The sequence below is a fragment of the Microcebus murinus genome, chromosome 1, assembly GCF_040939455.1.
Source record: "Microcebus murinus isolate Inina chromosome 1, M.murinus_Inina_mat1.0, whole genome shotgun sequence".
NCBI classification, from domain to species: Eukaryota; Metazoa; Chordata; class Mammalia; order Primates; family Cheirogaleidae; genus Microcebus; species Microcebus murinus.
In genome coordinates, this window is record NC_134104.1 from 107,783,395 (window position 1) to 107,803,536 (window position 20,142).

Consider the following 20,142-nt stretch of genomic DNA (forward strand, 5'->3'; position numbering starts at 1 on the left):
AGTGCTGGCATAACTTAATTAACTAATAGGATCCTGTCAAAATAAGGTATGTTTGAAGATGATTTTAAGTTTCTTAATTAAGAGGAATTTCATCTTAAAGGTTATTAAAGTATTTGAGTTCTTCTACTTGATTAAGAATTTCAATTATATCATTTTTGTGGCATAGTATTTTTCACTATCAGTGTTTTTACCAAAAGTAGGACTGCTGGAATACTCACGTAATTGCACTACAGCACTTTCTCCATTTGTTGCAATGTAGTGCAGCGTTTGTTCCCCATAGTAGGAAGCTCCTGTCTTGTCAACATCTGTACTAGCTATTACCAACACAGCAGTAGCTGTAACAGTAAAAAAACTTTAATTAGATTCAAAACACAAATTAAATAAGCATTGATACTCTTTTTTTATACACATAGGAATACAGTCTAAACACTTGATAAACAAAATTAGGGATAAAATATACACATAGTACCTTTTTTATTCCACAGCATTGTAACTTTATCAGCCTTAAAGAAACTTTTATTGGCTAAAGCTGCATGAGGTCCACCAAAGTTGGGGTATTGATACAATCTTACAAATGAAGGTGCACCTTTACTTCCTGGAACATAGACAGCCACCTAAGATACACAGATATAAATCATTACTTAATTTTTGGAAGCATATAAAGTGAGGCAGACATGCTTTTACTGTCACTAAAACTAGCAAAAGTTTTAAAAATATTGCATCCGAACAAATAAAAGGATAGCAATTACCTTGTATGGTTGGGGTCCAGGTGATAATACAAAATCATTAATTTTTTGCAAATGTAACTTATTTGCAATTGTGTCTAAAAAGAAAGTAAATAATGTTAGACTGATGACAGAAGCTAATAAGAACATGTTAAACTCTGAATGCAATATAAAAGGTTACTATAACTACACATTAACATTGCTCATTATAGTCTCACATAGATGAGGCAGAGCAATACAGTGGAAAAAGCATGGACCAAAACAGATTTAGGCTTCAATTCCTCCTCATTTAGTATTAATAGCTATGTGAGCTTTTGGCAAGTAAGGGGATTGATTTTAAGACACATTGCTTGGGCAACTCCTAGGGATTGATTTTAAGAGCACAGTGCCAGGCACAGGTAGGTTTCAATAAATGTCAGTTCTCTTCTTTACAACCTCTGAAATAAAGTAGTCTTAGAGCTCATTAGATGGGAGAACAAACTTATTACGATAGAATGTGGATATGGAAATTCTGTAGCTAATATGATAAACAGATACATGATAATGATCATCACAACAATAACAATGGCTGATACTTATTAAGTGCTTACTTTATGCTAGGCAGTCAGAACCTATGCTATTAATAACACTGCCACCCTAGTTAATGGGATCAGGAGTTAATACTCATTCTTTGTTCAGTTTTCAGAAATCAATGGCTGCTTGAGAGTAGCACACCAAAGGCCAAAGAGGTGAATCTCCTACATTTGACATACTCACAAAGAGGCAAGTAAGACAAGAAAGTAAGATAACCAAAAACAATGGGGGGTAGGAGTAAGTATCAAATGCAGAAAGACAAAGGGCATGGCTATGCTGACTGGATGCTGCACAAAAATCAGCCTGCATGCCACCTTTGGTACATGTGAACAGACATATCAATTCCTATTCTAACCATGGGATACAAAAGCAAAATTCAAACCATGAGAAAAATATGTAAGACAAATAATCTTGTTTCTTAAGCAAAAATTAACAGGGGGAAAAAAGAGACTGGGAACTAGACTAAAAAAAAAACCTAAAAGATATGCCAATCAACTACAATGTGAGATACACCTTATTTGGATCCTAAGTTTTAAAAACATTATAACATTTGCAATTTTTAGAAATTTGAACACTAAATATTTAATGATCTGTGATAATGGTATTGTGACAGTTTAAAAAGTTAAGGACCCTAATCTTTAGAGAGAGACAGAGAGAGAGAGAGAGAGAGAGAGAGAGATTGATTCTGAAGTATTTAAAATTCTATATAAAATTATTTGTCTGGGATTTGCTTTAGCTTAGTAAGAGAAATGTAACAAGACAGAGTATGGATGAGATAGGATTGGTTACAGGCTGACGCTCACTGGAACTAGGTATCTACTTTCGTGTTTAAAATTCTACACAATAAAACATTTAAAAATTTTTGTGTCACAGAATTTCAATAGCAATTAAACTCAGGAAGAGGTATTCAAATGTCTTAATTTAACAGCAATTATCAGATAATAAAAAGTTATTGTAAAAGAAAACCTTTGCCCATCTAATCTTTGACAAAGCAGACAAAAATATACGCTGGGGAAAAGAATCCCTTTTCAATAAATGGTGCTGGGAAAACTGGATAGCCACCTGTAGAAGGCTAAAACAGGACCCACACCTTTCACCTCTCACAAAAACCAACTCATGCTGGATAACAGACTTAAACCTAAGGTATGAAACTATTAGAACTCTAGAGGAAAAAGTTGGAAACACTCTCTTAGACATCGGCCTGGGCAAAGAGTTTATGAAGAAGTCCCCAAAGGCAATCACAGCAGCAACAAAAATAAATAAATGGGACATGATCAAACTACAAAGCTTCTGCACAGCCAAAGAAATAGTCATGAAAGTAAACAGACAACCTACAGAATGGGAGAAAATTTTTGCATCCTATGCATCCGATAAGGGACTGATAACTAGAATATACTTAGAACTCACGAAAATCAGGACGAAAAAATCAAATAACCCCATTAAAAAGTGGGCAAAGGACTTGAACAGAAACTTTTCTAAAGAAGACAGAAGAATGGCCAACAAACATATGAAAAAATGCTCAACATCTCTAATCATCAGGGAAATGCAAATCAAAACCACAATGAGATATCACTTAACCCCAGTGAGAATGGCCTTTATCAAAAAATCTCCAAACAATAAATGCTGGCGTGGTTGCGGAGAGAGAGGAACACTCCTACACTGCTGGTGGGACTGCAAACTAGTTCAACCTCTGTGGAAAGCAATATGGAGATATCTTAAAGCGATACAAGTGATTCTACCATTTGATCCAGCAATCTCATTGCTGGGCATCTACCCAAAAGATCCAATGACACTCTACAAAAAAGACACCTGCACTCGAATGTTTATAGCAGCACAATTCACAATTGCAAGGCTGTGGAAACAGCCCAGTGCCCATCAATCTAAGAATGGATTAATAAAATGTGGTATATGTATACCATGGAGTACTATTCAGCTCTAAGAAACAATGGTGACATAGCACATCTTATATTTTCCTGGTTAGAGCTGGAACCCATACTATTAAGTGAAGTTTCCCAAGAATGGAAAATAAGCACCACATATACTCACCAGCAAATTGGTATTAACTGAACAGCACCTAAGTGGTCACATAGGTACTACAGTAATAGGGTATTGGGCAGGTGGGAGGGGGGAGGGGGGCGGGTATATACATACATAATGAGTGAGATGTGCACCATCTGGGGGATGGTCATGATGGAGACTCAAACTTGTGGGGGGAGGGGGGGAAATGGGCATTTATTGAAACCTTAAAATCTGTACCCCCATAATATGCCGAAATAAAAAAAAAAAACCTTTGCGTTACAGATTTTCACTGGATTTAGACTTACAGAGTTATGCATATGAAAATAACAGTAATTACTAATTAATAAATTAACAGCATTTAGAAGAACCCTATATGCCATGAAAGTTAATGGAAACTGTATACAATTATAATAAATAATAAATTATTTCATAAATCTTTCCATACTAAAATTGTTGTTTTCAAAGAAGTGAACTTCATTGTTAACATTTCGGGCACAAAGATTTTCGTCTTCTGACCAGGATGGACACCTATGTCAGAAACAAAAAGTATTAAAAAAAAAAAAATTTAGATGGAATGTAACATCATGTTAACATGTTTAAGTTTGTGATATTGCTTACTATTTAAGGAAAAGTAATTATAAATCTGATATCAAGTCAGACTAATAATTTTAGTCAGTATACGTAATAAAAAAATTTTGTTCCTTTCCATTTAAATACTAAATAAAGATCAAGTTGTTACTCTATTACATTCCCACATACAAAATCCTTAAAGATCTAGATTTTGGTATGATAAGTTATTTTAAAAATCAATACCAGAAAAACACATATTATACAGTGATGATATTTGAAATGGTGTGTAAAAAATTAGTAATTTAAAGCATGTGCTTACCAATTTTGCATTTTTTTCTGGATGAAAGATTTCAAACATGTCCCAGTTTTCACATCATAAAGTTGTAGGTTGGGTGTCCCAGCTGTGCCATCTTTAGAAGCTGCAATAAAAACAATAATTTCATTCTTAGAAAAAATTTGAATGAGATTATAAAGATTAAGTAAAAGAGTTGCTTTGAATCAACTTTTCTCTCTAGCCTTAATTAGAGTTAATCATCCATTCCAAAAGCCATGACAACAGCTGTTTAAGTAAAAACCCAGCATCTCTGAAATGAGTTAATTCCCACAGATTTTAAGAATACTGAGATTTCTTATTTATTGTTTGACATAAATTACTGTCAAATGGATTAATCATACAAAGTTACATAAAACCACTCATGATTCTCAACTTCCCTTTTATTTACTTAGAAAAATAAGATTCATTAGAGTGCATACTTGTTGAAAGAATAAAACCCAGATTTATAGAAAGAATAAAACCCAGGAGATTTATAACCCAACAATGACCTATTATCATTTACTTATTCAATAATATCAATATTAGAAAATATCTCTTAAAATAAGCCCCTATACCAGTTTCCAATATTTTATTACTCGATGAAGCACAGCTATATAAAATGTTCATATAATGTATTATTATTTAGAGAATGACATACCGTTTCCTACTCTTTGTCACCCCTTAGATGTTGTGAATACTGTATTTCTTTTCATTTATAATGAGCATTTAAAATGTTTTGATTTTAGAAGTCTTTATTATTCTTAATCTTAGAGCTCTCCTCTACACAGCAGTGAATCTGTAAATTTTCCCTTGAGCTTTTTCTCTTCCTCTATCTCATAACTGATCTTTTCACTAACTTACTATATATCTTGAAATTATTTTCAGTGCATTATATTTAGAAAGTATAAGACTCATTCTTGATTATAAAAATTCACAAACACTATTTATTACCATAAAGAGTAATTACTTTCTTAAAAGATTATAAACTTTCTCCTTTTTCCCCCACTAAATTTAATTAGTCCTGTCAGAATACTTTTACAATGGGAAAATACTTACTAGTATAAGGCTGCCACGTTGCCAAGACAGTGTTTTTTGGTGAGAATTCAAGGCAAACTGCTTTTGGGAGGTCGAAGGAGTGCAGTAGTCCCTTGTTAGTGACATTGATAATATTTACTCTGGTTTCAAAAGAAATTACTTCAGCAATGAAATATTGTTTTATAATAGTCAGCAAATACAGATCACTTCAAGTGTTCATTTTCCATTAAAATCAATTTTCAGTTAGTTCCAGAAAATACCTTAACTAAAAAAAAAGTATAAATTTTACCAAAAGGTCTCTATGTAAGATTAGTGTGGAAAATAAAATAGAATTAGCAGAAAGACACATGGATGATTCTACCTTCAGCTAAAAAGGAAATGATATGGCCTTTGAACATAAAGTTAACCTACAGAGAAGCTGAGGTATATCAAACCAAAGGGAAGGTAGAGGTGCTAGAAAGAATAAGAGTATATTTTAAAATTTGAATAAACAGAAGCTATAGCAGCTAGGGAAATCAGCAAGGAAGCTTTTGATGTCTATTAAAATCTTAAAAGCAATCTCCAAAAGATATAAGACTTATTGTAGTAAAGTAATGACAAAAATTACTATAAAAAAGCAGTTCCATTTTTTGGATATTTTCTATGTACCAAGCAGCGACCTACCCACTTTATGTACATTTTCTCACTTAATCCTTACAACGTCCATGTAAGTGTCATTATCTATGTTGAATGGTTCAGAAAAATCAAATGAATTGATGATTTGCTGAAGATCATAATATTAATAAATGCCAGAGCCAAGCTTTGAAATCATTTAGGCCTGACTTGCTTTTATGTAGTACACTAAACTCTTTGGGGTAAAAAACAAACAAACAAACAAACAAACAAAACCAACTATACTCCATCTTGTTCTAGAAATTGCTAAAAGTACCTTTGTTCTACTTAGGTTTGAGGAAGACACAAAGGTTAGGATAAGCAGTAACTGGTAGGAATGAAAGATTTTTGCATATTGTTTAAACACACTCATATGATTTTTCACAACTCACTAAAAAATAACATATTTTAGAATTATAAGCAGCTTTCTTGTTTTTTTGTTGTCATTGATAACCTTTAATTCTTAGTTTAATGAAGGATGTTTATTTTAATTAAAAAATACAGGCCGGGCGTGGTGGCTCACGCCTGTAATCCTAGCACTCTGGGAGGCCGAGGCGGGTGGATTGCTTGCGGTCAGGAGTTCGAAACCAGCCTGAGCAAGAGTGAGACCCTGTCTCTACTATAAATAGAAATTAATCGGCCAACTAATATATAGAGAAAAAATTAGCCGGGCATGGTGGCGCATGCCTGTAGTCCCAGCTACTCGGGAGGATGAGGCAGTAGGATTGCTTGAGCCCAGGAATTTGAGGTTGCTGTGAGCTAGGCTGACGCCAGGGCACTCACTCTAGCCTGGGCAACAAAGCGAGACTCTGTCTCAAAAAAACAAACAAACAAGAAAAACATATTTAAGGAAGAATCAGTTAAAGTTTCTGACTTAACCAGAAACTGAACAAAGACCATAATCGATACACAATATCTGATTCTCTTGCCCTAGAACAACAATATGTACCATTGTGGCCACAGCACTTTAAGGAAATAAATGCTAGAAACTGGTGTAGAATATATCTATTAAAATAATGGACACATTAAAAAAGATTTAGAGTTGAATCCAACAGAAGGCTAAGTGGAAATATAAAGTCTTAACAATAATTGCCAAGGTAAAAATAGACTTATTCAATAAACTCTAAGCTAGAAGAATAAAGGATACCTCAAAAAAGTAACAATGAAAAGAAGTATGGTATATCCCATTAGGTAGCAAATTTCTATTGACTCATTACTAAAACAGTATAAACTAAAATATGGATTTAAAAAATAAAACTTCTCTTACTTGAGGGGGTAGGGGGGCATGGGCAATATATGTAACCTTAACACTTGTACCCCCAAAATATGCTAAAATAAAAATAAATAAAAAAATACATAAATTTAAAAAAATAATAAAACTTAAATACCCACAATAGGTTATACCAAAAGAAAAAAGACAATTTGAGAATATATCCTATCTTTAAGGCTGAGATTACAACTGTTAATATTGTCGATAAGACCTTTGGATTCAATAACTTAAAAAATAAATTAAAAATGAATAATTTTTTAAATTATAAAAGCTAATTCTGCCAGCTATGTATAGTCATAAAAGGTGAACCCCCTAATTTAACAAAGATTCTCTTTAATAGTTTTTAAAAATCCTGTGTTTAATCCAATCTTAGTTAATAGTTAAAGACTTCAGAATATAGTACCACTGTCAAGAACATTTAAAATGCACTTTTCATAAGGTAGGATAACAGAACTTGAGAAAAATATCCAAGGAAAAAAAAAGAAAAGAAAATGCACTTTTCAAACAAATGTATACTTTTCTCTCTTTAAAAAACCTAGCAGTGGCTGGGCATGGTGGCTCATGCCTATAATCCTAGCACTCTGGGAAGCCAAGGCAGGCAGATAGCTCAAGGTCAGAAGTTTGAAACCAGCCTGAGCAAGAGCGAGACTCCGTCTCTACTAAAAATAGAAAGAAGTTAATTGGCCAACTAAAAACATATATATAGAAAAAATTAGCTGGGCATGGAGGCACATGCTTGTGGTCCCAGCTACTCGGGAGGCTGAGGCAGGAAGATCGCTTGAGCCCAGGAGTTTGAGGTTGCTGTGAGCTAGGCTGATGCCATGGCACTCTAGCCCTGGCAACAGAGTGAGACTCTGTCTCAAAAAAAAAAAAAAACCAAACAAAAAACCTAGCAGTATTATATGTGGTTAAAAACAACGTAATTTTAAACCAAGCAACAGATATTTGGTCTGTGAAATGAAATGTTGTAGTCAGTCTTAGGAAATTTAAAAAGATTGGGTTTTTTAGTACAATATGAGCATTTAACTAAAATTATTATTCTTTGAAAGACTAATTTCCTAATCTGATAATTTTTTAGAATGCTATACTAAACATTCTTTCACCACAGACAGTTGTTACTAATTTAACAGCAAAGATAAAAAGTACTAACTTTAAAATAAACAGCAAAGAGAATTATTTTCTCGGTGTTAGTAAAGAACTTAAGAAACCCTGCCCAATAACTTTGAGCACTATTTAAAACAACTTAGCTTCTTCAGTATTAAATCAATGTTTTTCATGTTAATTTTTAATTCTAAGTAACTAGATAACTCAAATCATGGCCTATACAAAGACACAAACAACTTTGAATGTGCTCTTTGTAACACTGGAGATGCCACATCATGAAAATAAAAGATGGACTTTATTAATGACATTCAAATATGTGTTATTCAAATAATGTCAGTTATGTTTATATTCATTACACACATAAAATATAATGTTATATAAATGAGTACTAACTTTTCTCCATTGCCCCAGGCAAACAAGGTCCCATCCTTACTAAAGGTATAGACTTTGCAATTTTTCCCAGATTCCCTGAAAATGGAAACAAAAAAAGTTTAAATGAGTAAGTATTAATACTTTTCAAAAAATTTGATTATAAACTCTACAATCTCTTAATAACTAAGAACTTACACAAATTTTAGAAAATAATTCCAAAATGCTTTGGTCTGCCAAAACACTTTATCTCTTAAAATGCAATGCTAGCAATCACATAAAGTAAGCTGAAAATTGATTTTATACTAACAGATAAATCTTAAGAAATAGAACCCTTTTGAATGAATTGTAAGTTTGTGTGGAAACCCTCAAATGTAACTAAATGTAAAAGTTACTAGCTATCAGCCCTAATCTTGAGAATGCTGTAGATTTCAAATTGGGGACTTTGTGGAGAATGCCCCAGACAACCTGCATGATAAAACAATGGTAGACAGAATATCCTCATGTGGCCAACAAGTGTTCCTGGATTTGAAGGACAAAGGTAGACTTTCCATCAATTTCTCATGTGTAGAGATAGAAAGCACAAGAGATCTTCCCATTACATAAATGCTGATGCTGTATGCTGTACAAAAGCAGATGAGTGGGAATCAGACTGCTTAGCAATATTCTATCAAGTAATTAAAACCGTAAGTAGTGTGTCAACTGGAGATGGCCACTATGAATATATCTCTCAGTGATAACAAAAACCTGAATAGAGATGTATATCTGTATACATGTAGATGTCCATTAGTATAGTCACAACATTAGATGAGAACTTCATGTCCGATACATAATTCAAATTACTAAGTAACAACAAATGCACTGAGAACTGACCAATACTTCCCTATTAAGCTGAGCATTATCTTTATGATAATTCATCTGAAATGATATTTGCACTTCTACAATCACACTATGGTAGCTTATACTCAGTTTATAGTTAATGGAACTATTTTTTTTTTTACCTCTTTCTCACAGAAATAGCTATGACCAAGATGTTCCCCATCCTATCTTTGTGCAACTCATTCCTGAACCTTAAGGCAGAATTTTTTTTTTTTTTTGAGACAGAGTCTCGCTTTGTTGCCCAGGCTAGAGTGAGTGCCGTGGCGTCAGCCTAGCTCACAGCAACCTCAAACTCCTGGGCTCAAGTGATCCTTCTGCCTCAGCCTCCCGGGTAGCTGGGACTACAGGCATGCGCCACCATGCCCGGCTAATTTTTATATATATATCAGTTGGCCAATTAATTTCTTTCTATTTATAGTAGAGACGGGGTCTCGCTCTTGCTCAGGCTGGTTTTGAACTCCTGACCTTGAGCAATCCGCCCGCCTCGGCCTCCCAAGAGCTAGGATTACAGGCGTGAGCCACAGCGCCCGGCCCTTAAGGCAGAATTTTATAATTATCCTTATTAAATTCCACCCAGGTTTTGGCCTATCATTCCAGCCTACTGCGATCCACTTAAATCTTGATTTTCTCTTTTTAAAACATTAGTCATTCCTTACAGATTTATGTAATTATGTAGATTATAAAACATCATTTTTAAACTATGATCTAAATTATTTGTAAGAATATTGAATGAGCTCTGAACAAGATCTGGTGGCTCACCAACAGTCCTTCCTTCAAACTAAAATTAACTCATTAATCAGCTGACTTCACTGCTTCACCGCTCTTAACCAATGACAATTGTGTCATCATTGTCCAACCTAAAGACTTGATTTCTCAGATATTTTCCTAAGATCATGTTTACAGTTCTATTTTTCTGATATGTCTGGAAATTCTACTCAGAAAGGAAATAAGATAAGCTTGAAACAATTTGTTCTTAGCAAGCTCATTCTGACTCCACTAATCAACCCCCTTATCTCAATGATTACTGTCTTTTCAATATATCATTCTAGAACTGTGTTTAGGATCGAAAGCAAGCTTGACTATACAATCCAGAATTCAATTATTTTCTTTCCCATCCTGGAAACTGAGAAATTTTGTCTGTTTCATTTTTGTATAATTTTTTTAAATGAAAAATTTCAAATGTACACAAAACTAGAGAAAGAGTATGATAATCCACCCATGTGCCCATCATCAAGCTTAAACAACTATTAACTCAAAGCCAATTTTACCTACTCTGTTACTTTTAATGCCATATTTTAAAGCAAAATCCAGATGTCATTATCATTTTATTCTATATTTCAGTATGTATCTCTAACTGATGAGGATTTTTAAAGAAACATAATCACCACTATGCCACTTCATCTCATGAAATTAACTCCTTATTATCATCTAATAGCCAGTATGTGAATAGAATATCCAGGTTTAAAAGCTCCCCAGGCCATTCTAGTATGCAGTCAAATTTGAGAACCACTCATCTAAAAGACTGATTAAAATTCACAGCTTTTTCAAAAAATTTTTAGCCTTCATAGAAGATAAGTACCACACACATTCCTACTGCAACTTACCAGGAAGCACACAATATCTCTTAGTTCTACTGAGATTGTACTAGATTCAGTCAAGTGCCTTCTTGGATCCATTTAATCTTTCCTGCTGCCAAACCTCAACTATTGAACGAAGAGAAGTGGCCACCTCATCTAATGCCACTGGTTGTCTCAGACTCTCTAGGAGTAAGAGCCACACTTCAGCATGGTTTCATCATGCCCACTGCACGGGAGAGCAGGGAGAGGAGCTCTGTCACTCAGACTGAACCCAAACAGGATAAAAAGCTCTGGCTACAGATAAATGTCTTATCCTTCCTCCCCACAACAGGTTGGTTTCCAGGTTCAACGGTTCCATACAGCCTCTCTGGAGAAAATCTGCACACATGACCAAGCAACTCAGCTACATTTTGTAGATCTGTGGTCAGCTCAGCTCAGTGCATCCCCATTATATTTGCTTTTACTCCTTCCCTGCCTCACTGCCCCTTATTCCTGCTGTCTTGGAACTGCAGAGCCCAATCAAGTGTAGTATGTGACTTTGCCACAAACTCTGATTTCTAGAGGAGTGCTTCTAAAACATGAATGTACATAAAAATCATGCCAGGACCTGGTTAAAATACAGAGTCTGAGTCAGTAAGTTGGGTAGGGCCTGACATGTATTTCAGTACTGGCTCACAGGTGATGTCAATATGGCTGGTTTGGGGCCCATACTTCCCATAGCAAGGTTCTGGAGAACTGGGCCTAATAAAGATTGGTCAATAGATACAGATGATGTCAGCCTGATTATAAAGTTCCCCATCAATAGTCATCAACGGTTCATGTAATGGTTTCAGGATCTTTGATGATCATTTGCCTGGATCAACAGTTCTTAAAGTGGGGACCCTGATCTTGCAGCATCAGCATCACTGAGGAATTTGTTAAAAATGCAAATTATTTGCCCCCATCGCTTATCTAATGAATCAGAAAATTTGGGAAGGGAACTGCAATCTGTGTTTTAACAAGCTTTTCAGATGATTCTTGGTAAAATTTAAAAACCACTGGCCTAGATCCATGATTTCTTTAGGTTTATAAAATGGTGATGTCTAATCCCATTAGTCCTACATTTATTAACTGGAATTCTTCAATAAAAATATTTTCCTGGCCAGGCGCAGTGGCTCACACCTGTAATCCTAGCTCTCTGGGAAGCTGAGGCAGGTGGATTGCGTAAGGTCAGGAGTTCGAAACCAGCCTGAGCAAGAGCGAGACCCCCATCTCTACTATAAATAGAAATAAATTAATTGGCCAACTAATATATATAGAAAATATTAGCTGGGCATGGTGGCACATGCCTGCAGTCCCAGCTACTTGGGAGGCTGAGGCAGTAGGATCGCTTGAGCCCAGGAGTTTGAGGTTGCTGTGAGCTAGGCTGACACCATGGCACTCACTCTAGCCTGGGCAACAAAGTGAGACTCTGTCTTCAAAAAAAAAAAAAAAATTTTCCTCATCAACTATTTGGTTACTCTGTAAGACAGTTTGTATGGGGAAAACAAGAAGAATACTTGATTCCTTCCCTTTCCATCAACCATCAATGCCGACCAATAAGGTTTGGAGGAAAGGGTTTTTTGTTTTGTTTTCGAGCATTAATACATTTGACATGCTTTATCCTTTTAGTTACAATTTTTAATGCTCAAAGTGTCCCATCTTAGGTTGGTGTGAACTCCCTTCAAATTGACTCTGATAGCCTTTTCACAAAACCCTGTAAGTACTTTATAGCTTGTTGTTTCCTGGTAAGAAATGTCCCTAACTCCATATGTACATTTTCTGTGCTAGATCTAGAGTTGATCAATTCTCCAAGGAGTTAGTTTCTTTTAGTGAGGAATGCTAGAGATCACAATCTGTGAGACAGGAGTATTCATTGCTACTGGGTCATCACTGTTTCCAGGCCTTTTCAGTAGACAGAAATAGGAAATTTAAATGTTTTTGTGGAAAATAAATCACAAATTCATATTCATATAGGAAAGTTTACTTCCTTACTCTTATGCTGAAAAATCTTGATTCCTAATGACATTAATATAATTACTTATTTACTTTATGCTATAATAGAGTCAAATGACAATATCAATTTTCAGTTACTAAAACTAGATGCTTTTTAGAAATTTTACAGGTCTTCATATGTTATGCCACCAACCTGATATAAGCTAGGATCACTTGTTTCAGTTTTCTATTTTAATTATTTTTATATTTTAACTTATAACTATTACATGGTCCAAAGTCAAAACTACATATACTTAAGTTCATTCATAGACATATCCCCTGAAACTTGTTAACTCTTTCTCCCTCTATCCATAAGCATTTTTACAAGTTTTTGGTTTACTCTTTGGTTATTTCTTTTTGGAAAAAATATATCTAGCTAGCTCTATATTATGCACATACAGTCATATTTCCTTCTTTTCTTATACTCCTTGTATTCTCTGATATCACAAAGATTACTGGCAGTGATTTGGCTATAAAATTTGCACCTTTTTCTCATTCTGTAAAACAAAACTATAATAAACTAAAGGCTTGAACTAAATCATCTAGTGTCTACTTTTTCTTAGTATTGTTCCCCACCTTTAAATAGGTGTAAGTTATTTTCAAATCTGAAGATCACTATCCTTGATAGAGAATATATATTCTTTTCATGTTCTGTTAATATTATATAATATGTTCCAAGAAACTAGTTTATCTGTTTTTTTTCTCTCTTGTTTGAAATATACCCAAAACAAAAACAGTTTAGAATATACTGCATGTTCCCTACAATACCACTTAACAAAATAAACCATACCTTGGAAACACTGGGCTTTCTGTAAAATGTGGTGGTCCATTTACCATGTATAGTCCTTCTGATCCTCGGACTGAAGAAATAAAATGGAAAGAATCACCATTACTTTGTTAATAAAGACTCAGTTATCACAAATGTTTTTTTTTTTTTTTTTTTTTTTTTTGAGACAGAGTCTCACTTTGTTGTCCAGGCTAGAGTGAGTGCCGTGGCGTCAGCCTAGCTCACAGCAACCTCAAACTCCTGGGCTCAAGCAATCCTTCTGCCTCAGCCTCCCGAGTAGCTGGGACTACAGGCATGTGCCACTATGCCCGGCTTATTTTTTTTATATATATATATCAGTTGGCCAATTAATTTCTTTCTGTTTATAGTAGAGACGGGGTCTCGCTCTTGCTCAGGCTGGTTTCGAACTCCTGACCTCGAGCAATCCGCCCGCCTCGGCCTCCCAAGAGCTAGGATTACAGGCGTGAGCCACAGCGCCCGGCCTACAAATGTTTTTTTAAAGCTTCAGTCAAAGCATTAATAAAATCATTGAATATTTTACTGAACTACAGAATGTTAGCATTAAAAGGGCATACTTTCTTACCCTAGTACCTAAAATCAAATAATTGCTGAGAAACAAACATAAATTTTACAAGTATAAACTCAAAACTTTAACTGTCACCAATGAAGAAAGGCAGCTGTGGTACAGTAGAAAGGACATGAACTCAGAGGCAGACCTGGTTTTGTAACTGGCTGTGGAACCTTGGAGAAACATCACTACCTCTGAATCTGTGCCCTAATCTATCAAATGGAACTATGAGAACACAAGATAGTTGTATGCTTTATATAAAATAATAATATTAAAATATAATTTGCTGGGTGCGGTGGCTCACGCCTGTAATCCTAGCACTCTGGAAGGCTGAGGTGTGTGGATTGCTCGAGGTCAGGAGTTCGAAACTAGCCTGAGCAAGAGCGAGACCCTGTCTCTACTATAAATAGAAATAAATTAATTGGCCAACTAATATATATAGAAAAAATTAGCCAGGCATGGTGGCACATGCCTGTAGTCCCAGCTCTACTCGGGAGGCTGAGGCAGGAGGATTGCTTGAGCCCAGGAGTTTGAGGTTGCTGTGAGCTAGGCTGACGCCACGGCACTCGCTCTAGCCTGGGCAACAAAGTGAGACTCTGTCTCAAAATAAAAAAAGAAAGAAAAAGAAAGAAAGAAAGAAAGAAAATATAATCTATTTATAGCTCTTGGAAATATAAAGCATTATTAATATATTTACTATTTCTCCAACTAAAAGAACAAGTAGAATGAGACATTCATTTATTAAGCTCCCAATGACAGTAATATCCAGAAAAACTAAGTTCAAGATTAAATAATTAAAATGTCTATAGAACTAGACTATACTTTTTAAATGGCTGAATTAGTACTTCTAAAGCTGACCCAAATAAATTGACTCATTTATTCAACAAATACTGGATTTAAAAAAATCAAAAAAACAAAAACCAAAAAAACCCCTACCTACTTAGTCCTATGTTGAGCACTAGAGACACAATAAGAAGGAAAATCAGGCTTGTCTCTGACTTCATTGAACTTAGCAGACAGTAATACAATATAATTCCAAATATAAGGAACTGTATAACTGTGTTTAGTGCTACAAAGATATATAGTGCCAAAGAGTGTAAAATAGAGAGTTTTGACCTAAAAATAGACGGTTAGGGAAAGTGCCCTTGAGTAAGTGATTTGTACATTGAGTCTAAAGAATGAATAGCAGCTAATAAGCAAAAAGAACAGTAATGAGTGCAAAAACTCCATGGTAAGAGAAACAACAGAGCATCAGAAGAATGGAAAAAGGCCTGTGTGACTGGAAGAAAATGAAGCTGGAAAGGAAAATAGGGCTCATAACAAGGATATTGAGGCCTACGTTAAGCAACGGTCTGTTTCCTAAGAATGGTGGAAATCCCCTACAGTTTTAGGCAGATTGTTAAAAAGCAAGATTTGCATTTTGAAAAAGTCAATCTGGTACAATATAGACAATGAACTCGAAGGGATTAATAAGTGTGGATGTGGAGAAACTATTCAAGATGCTTCCACAGTAGTCTCATAAGAGAGATTATGGAAACTTGAACTAGGATTGGGCAGTGGAGATGGAAAGTAATGAATATGTAATACACAGGCAAGAAAACTAACAAAACTTAAAGAATTGATGATGAGTTGCTATTTCATTAGGCAAAAGTTTTTTACTTTTTATTTTTAGACATGGGGGTCTCAGCTGGGCACAGTGGCTCACACCTGTAATCCTAGCTCTCTGAGAGGCCAAGGCGGGCAGATTGCTCGAAGTCAGGAGTTCGAAACCAGCCTGAGCAAGAGCGAGACCCGTCTCTACTATAAATAGAAAGAAATTAATTGGCCAACTAATATATATAGAAAAAATTAGCCAGGCATGGTGGTGCATGCCGGTAGTCCCAGCTACTTGGGAGGCTGAGGCAGTAGGATCGCTTGAGCCCAGGAGTTTGAGGTTGCTGTGAGCTAGGCTGACACCATGGCACTCACTCTAGCCTGGGCAACAAAGTAAGACTCTGTCTCAAAAAAAAAATAGAGATGGGGGTCTCATTATGTTGTCCAGGCTGGTCTCAAACTCCTGGGCTCAAACAATCCTCCTGTCTCAGCCTCCCAAGTAGCTAGGACTATAGGCATGCACCACCACACCGGGTTTCATTAGTTAGACTTCTTACTAATAGCAACAGTATAAGGGCTGAAGAGATGAAAACGTTTTACTAAGGGTCCTAGCTACCATTACACCTGTTTCTTTTTCTGCCAGTTACTCACAAATCTCCCACCCTTCTCCTGGTTATTGGGAAAGTAGCAAAGTTGGTAAATAGGGGCCAACCTACCTGGGTGCTCCAACTCTGATCTCTATTTCCTTTCCCTTCTCAAAAACTGTTAAGAGACAGTTCTCAAAACACTGATGTTCTATCTGAGAATTAACTAACCCAAATTTCAGGTATCCTATGATCTCAAAGTAAATAATCTAAAGTTAAAACAAAAATAAAAGAACCACTAATGAACAAGATGAAACCTATGTCCTCATGGAACCTCCTTCTAGTGGATAGATTGGAAAATAAATAAGTAAACACACATTATTGAATAACGAGTTTCTTGCTAGACATCCACAAATAGATGGACGCCATGTTTTCTCACATGCAAAATACTAGGCTGAGCTAGTTTGGGAAAACAGTTGCCCCTGGGGATAGTTTGCCTGTAAACAGAATGGAGCCTAGCAAAGCACTCTACCTATATCAAAACCCAAACTCCTTACACCAATGGCCTATAAGGCTCTACATGATCTAGCCTCTGCATAGCTCTATTATGTGCTAGGCATTAGGGATAAAGGGAAAAAAAGAAAAAGAGAAAAAAGAATCCATCACTGCAATCAAGCTAGTGATTTCATAGAAGCTAAGCCTATTGCTACAACTGGAATGAAACACTGAAGATAATCCACTCTAAAAAATCTCTAATGACATTTATAAAACATCTTGTGCCAGAAAATGTTCTCCTAGATTTAAATACTATAAAGTTTAATTCTTAGCACTAAAATTCTCTTGCTATACAGGCAAAGTAGTGTTCTCATTTCTCATTACCAAATCAATAATCTATTACAATATCAAGTATGTCATATTACAATTTAGAAAAGGCCCATTTTCTCTTAATAGTATAATTAAGATTTTAACAAACATTTGAGGGATTAATCAAAAATAAATTTCTCGGCCGGGCGCTGTGGCTCACGCCTGTAATCTTAGCTCTTGGGAGGCCGAGGCGGGCGGATTGCTCGAGGTCAGGAGTTCAAAACCAGCCTGAGCAAGAGCGAGACCCTGTCTCTACTATAAATAGAAAGAAATTAATTGGCCAACTGATATATATATAAAAAATTAGGCGGGCATGGTGGCGCATGCCTGTAGTCCCAGCTACCCGGGAGGCTGAGGCAGAAGGATCACTTGAGCCCAGGAGTTTGAGGTTGCTGTGAGCTAGGCTGACGCCACGGCACTCACTCTAGCCTGGGCAACAAAGCGAGACTCTGTCTCAAAAAAAAATAAATAAATAAATAAATAAATTTCTCAAGTGAGGGAGTTCATAATTATTAGATTACATTTTATTCCTACATTACATAAAAGGCTGTCAGCATGAGGACCCTCCCACAAGCTGTTGCTGCAAGTAAACACACTTAAGAGCTCTCTTTTAGAATTCACACACAGGTCTAGGATAGCAAAATGGCACATTGTTAATGTAGTCCTAACGAAGCTGCAGTATGACTAGAAAAGGTTGATGCAATCAAACCATGTTCTGTTACCTTAACTGCTGGCCCCAAGAACATATGCCTAAACTGACTGGCAAAAAAGAAAAAGAAAAAAGCTTTTACTCAGCTCATCTTAGCTTCCTGTGTTCTCCTGAAACTTTTAACTAGTCACCTTGATCCTCCATATTTGATTTTGCTGTTATCGACAACCATTATGTTTACTTGGGGAAAACTCAGAGTTTTTGTACATTACTTAAGTGGCAGCTGTACCCCAGAATCCATGAAAGTAGCCTTTTTGGCTATAGCAGTAAGAACTTTCATGGTATTCAGGGCAACTAGTAGAAGGTTTTCCTTTACTAAAATTTGTATTTCTTATCTATTTCCCAAACTAAAACAGGTGGAAGACCCCAAAGGAATGGGAGAAGAAAATCCATTTAACCCATACTTTTTCACACACATTCACCCTAAATCTTTTTCCTTTTGAGACAGGGTCTTGTCTTATAGCTCAGGCTAGAGGGCAGTGGCATGATCACAGCTCACTGCTGCCTCAAATTCCTGGACTTAAGTGATCCTCCAGCCTCAGCCTTCCAAGTAGCTGGGACTATAGGTGTGTACCACCATGTCCAGCTAATTTTTTAAAACATTTTTTGTAGAGATGGGACTTTGCTATGTTGCCCAGGCTGCTCTTAAACTTCTGTTCTGGCCTCAAGTGGTCCTCCCACGTCAGCCCCTCAAAATGCTGAGGTTACAGGCGTGAGCCACTGTGCCTAGCCTAATACCCCCATATCTCAGAAGGTGACAGGAAAGTCAGTGTGAAAATTGCCATGTCTTTCTTGCTCAAGTAACATCCAAGTCTCATGTGGCCTCTAATTCCTGGTTTTAGTATGTTTCTGGAGAAGGAAAATCTTGAGTCAAATTAATCAACTGCTTTCCAACATGTACATGTTCACAGTTGAAATAAAGAAAACTTTTAAAAACAAAAATCCAAAGGTTACATTTTCAATAATTCCATTTATATAACATTCTTTTTTTGTTGTTTTTTTTTTTGTTTTTTTTTGAGACAGAGTCTCGCTTTGTTGCCTAGGCTAGAGTGAGTGCCGTGGCATCAGCCTAGCTCACAGCAACCTCACACTCCTGGCTCAAGCAATCCTCCTGCCCCAGCCTCCCAAGTAGCTGGGACTACAGGCATTCGCCACCATGCCCGGCTAATTTTTTGTATATATATTAGTTGGCCAATTAATTTCCTTCTATTTTATAGTAGAGACGGGGTCTCGCTCTTGCTCAGGCTGGTTTCGAACTCCTGACCTCGAGCAATCCGCCCACCTCGGCCTCCCAGAGAGCTAGGATTACAGGCGTGAGCCACCGCGCCCGGCCTATATAACATTCTTGAATGACAAAATTATCATGATACCAGACAGAGTGATTGTAAAAGGTAGAGCTGGAAAGAAGGATCTAACTATATAGAAGGGTTGCACAAAAGTTTTTTGGTGGATGGAGTTTTATATTCTAATAGCAGTAGTTGCATGAATCGAAACATGTGATAAAATTTCTCAGTATTTTGTTTATATACTCACACATACAGGTAAAATCTGAATAAGGACTGCAGTTTAGTAAATACTATTGCACCAGTGTCAATTTCCTGTTTTTGATAATATACTACATTTACATAAGATGTTATCATTGGAGAAAACGGGGTGAAAAGTACACAGAACTCTCTTTACTATTTTTGCAACTTCTGTGAGTCTTAAATTATATCAAAATGAAAAGCTTTTAAAAATCATTTTTGGTAATGTTTTGAATAAGAAATTAAACCAATTGCAAATAGACAATAAGAAATTAAACCAATTGCAAGTTTAAGTTTTCAATACTGGGTTTTACTTGGGAATAATGGACAAAAATATAGAGTTATAATCAAATACTGAATAGACTAAGATTTTTGTACTAAGGTAAAAACATTTCAAGAAACAAAAATATATATCA

General features: G+C 35.9%; 1 protein-coding gene across 1 annotated transcript in view; it reads right to left on the reverse strand.

Moving 5' to 3' along the window:
* EIF2A (eukaryotic translation initiation factor 2A) overlaps positions 1 to 20,142 on the reverse strand; it is a 38,413-nt gene that overhangs the window by 14,374 nt on the left and 3,897 nt on the right. The window contains exons 2-9 of the mRNA XM_012782852.3: positions 13,889 to 13,958; positions 8,654 to 8,728; positions 5,257 to 5,375; positions 4,207 to 4,306; positions 3,763 to 3,845; positions 750 to 823; positions 470 to 614; positions 219 to 335 (exon numbers count right to left, since the gene is read on the reverse strand). Of these exons, the coding sequence (XP_012638306.2) occupies positions 219 to 335; positions 470 to 614; positions 750 to 823; positions 3,763 to 3,845; positions 4,207 to 4,306; positions 5,257 to 5,375; positions 8,654 to 8,728; positions 13,889 to 13,958 (783 nt within the window). The remainder of the gene's footprint in view (positions 1 to 218; positions 336 to 469; positions 615 to 749; positions 824 to 3,762; positions 3,846 to 4,206; positions 4,307 to 5,256; positions 5,376 to 8,653; positions 8,729 to 13,888; positions 13,959 to 20,142) is intronic.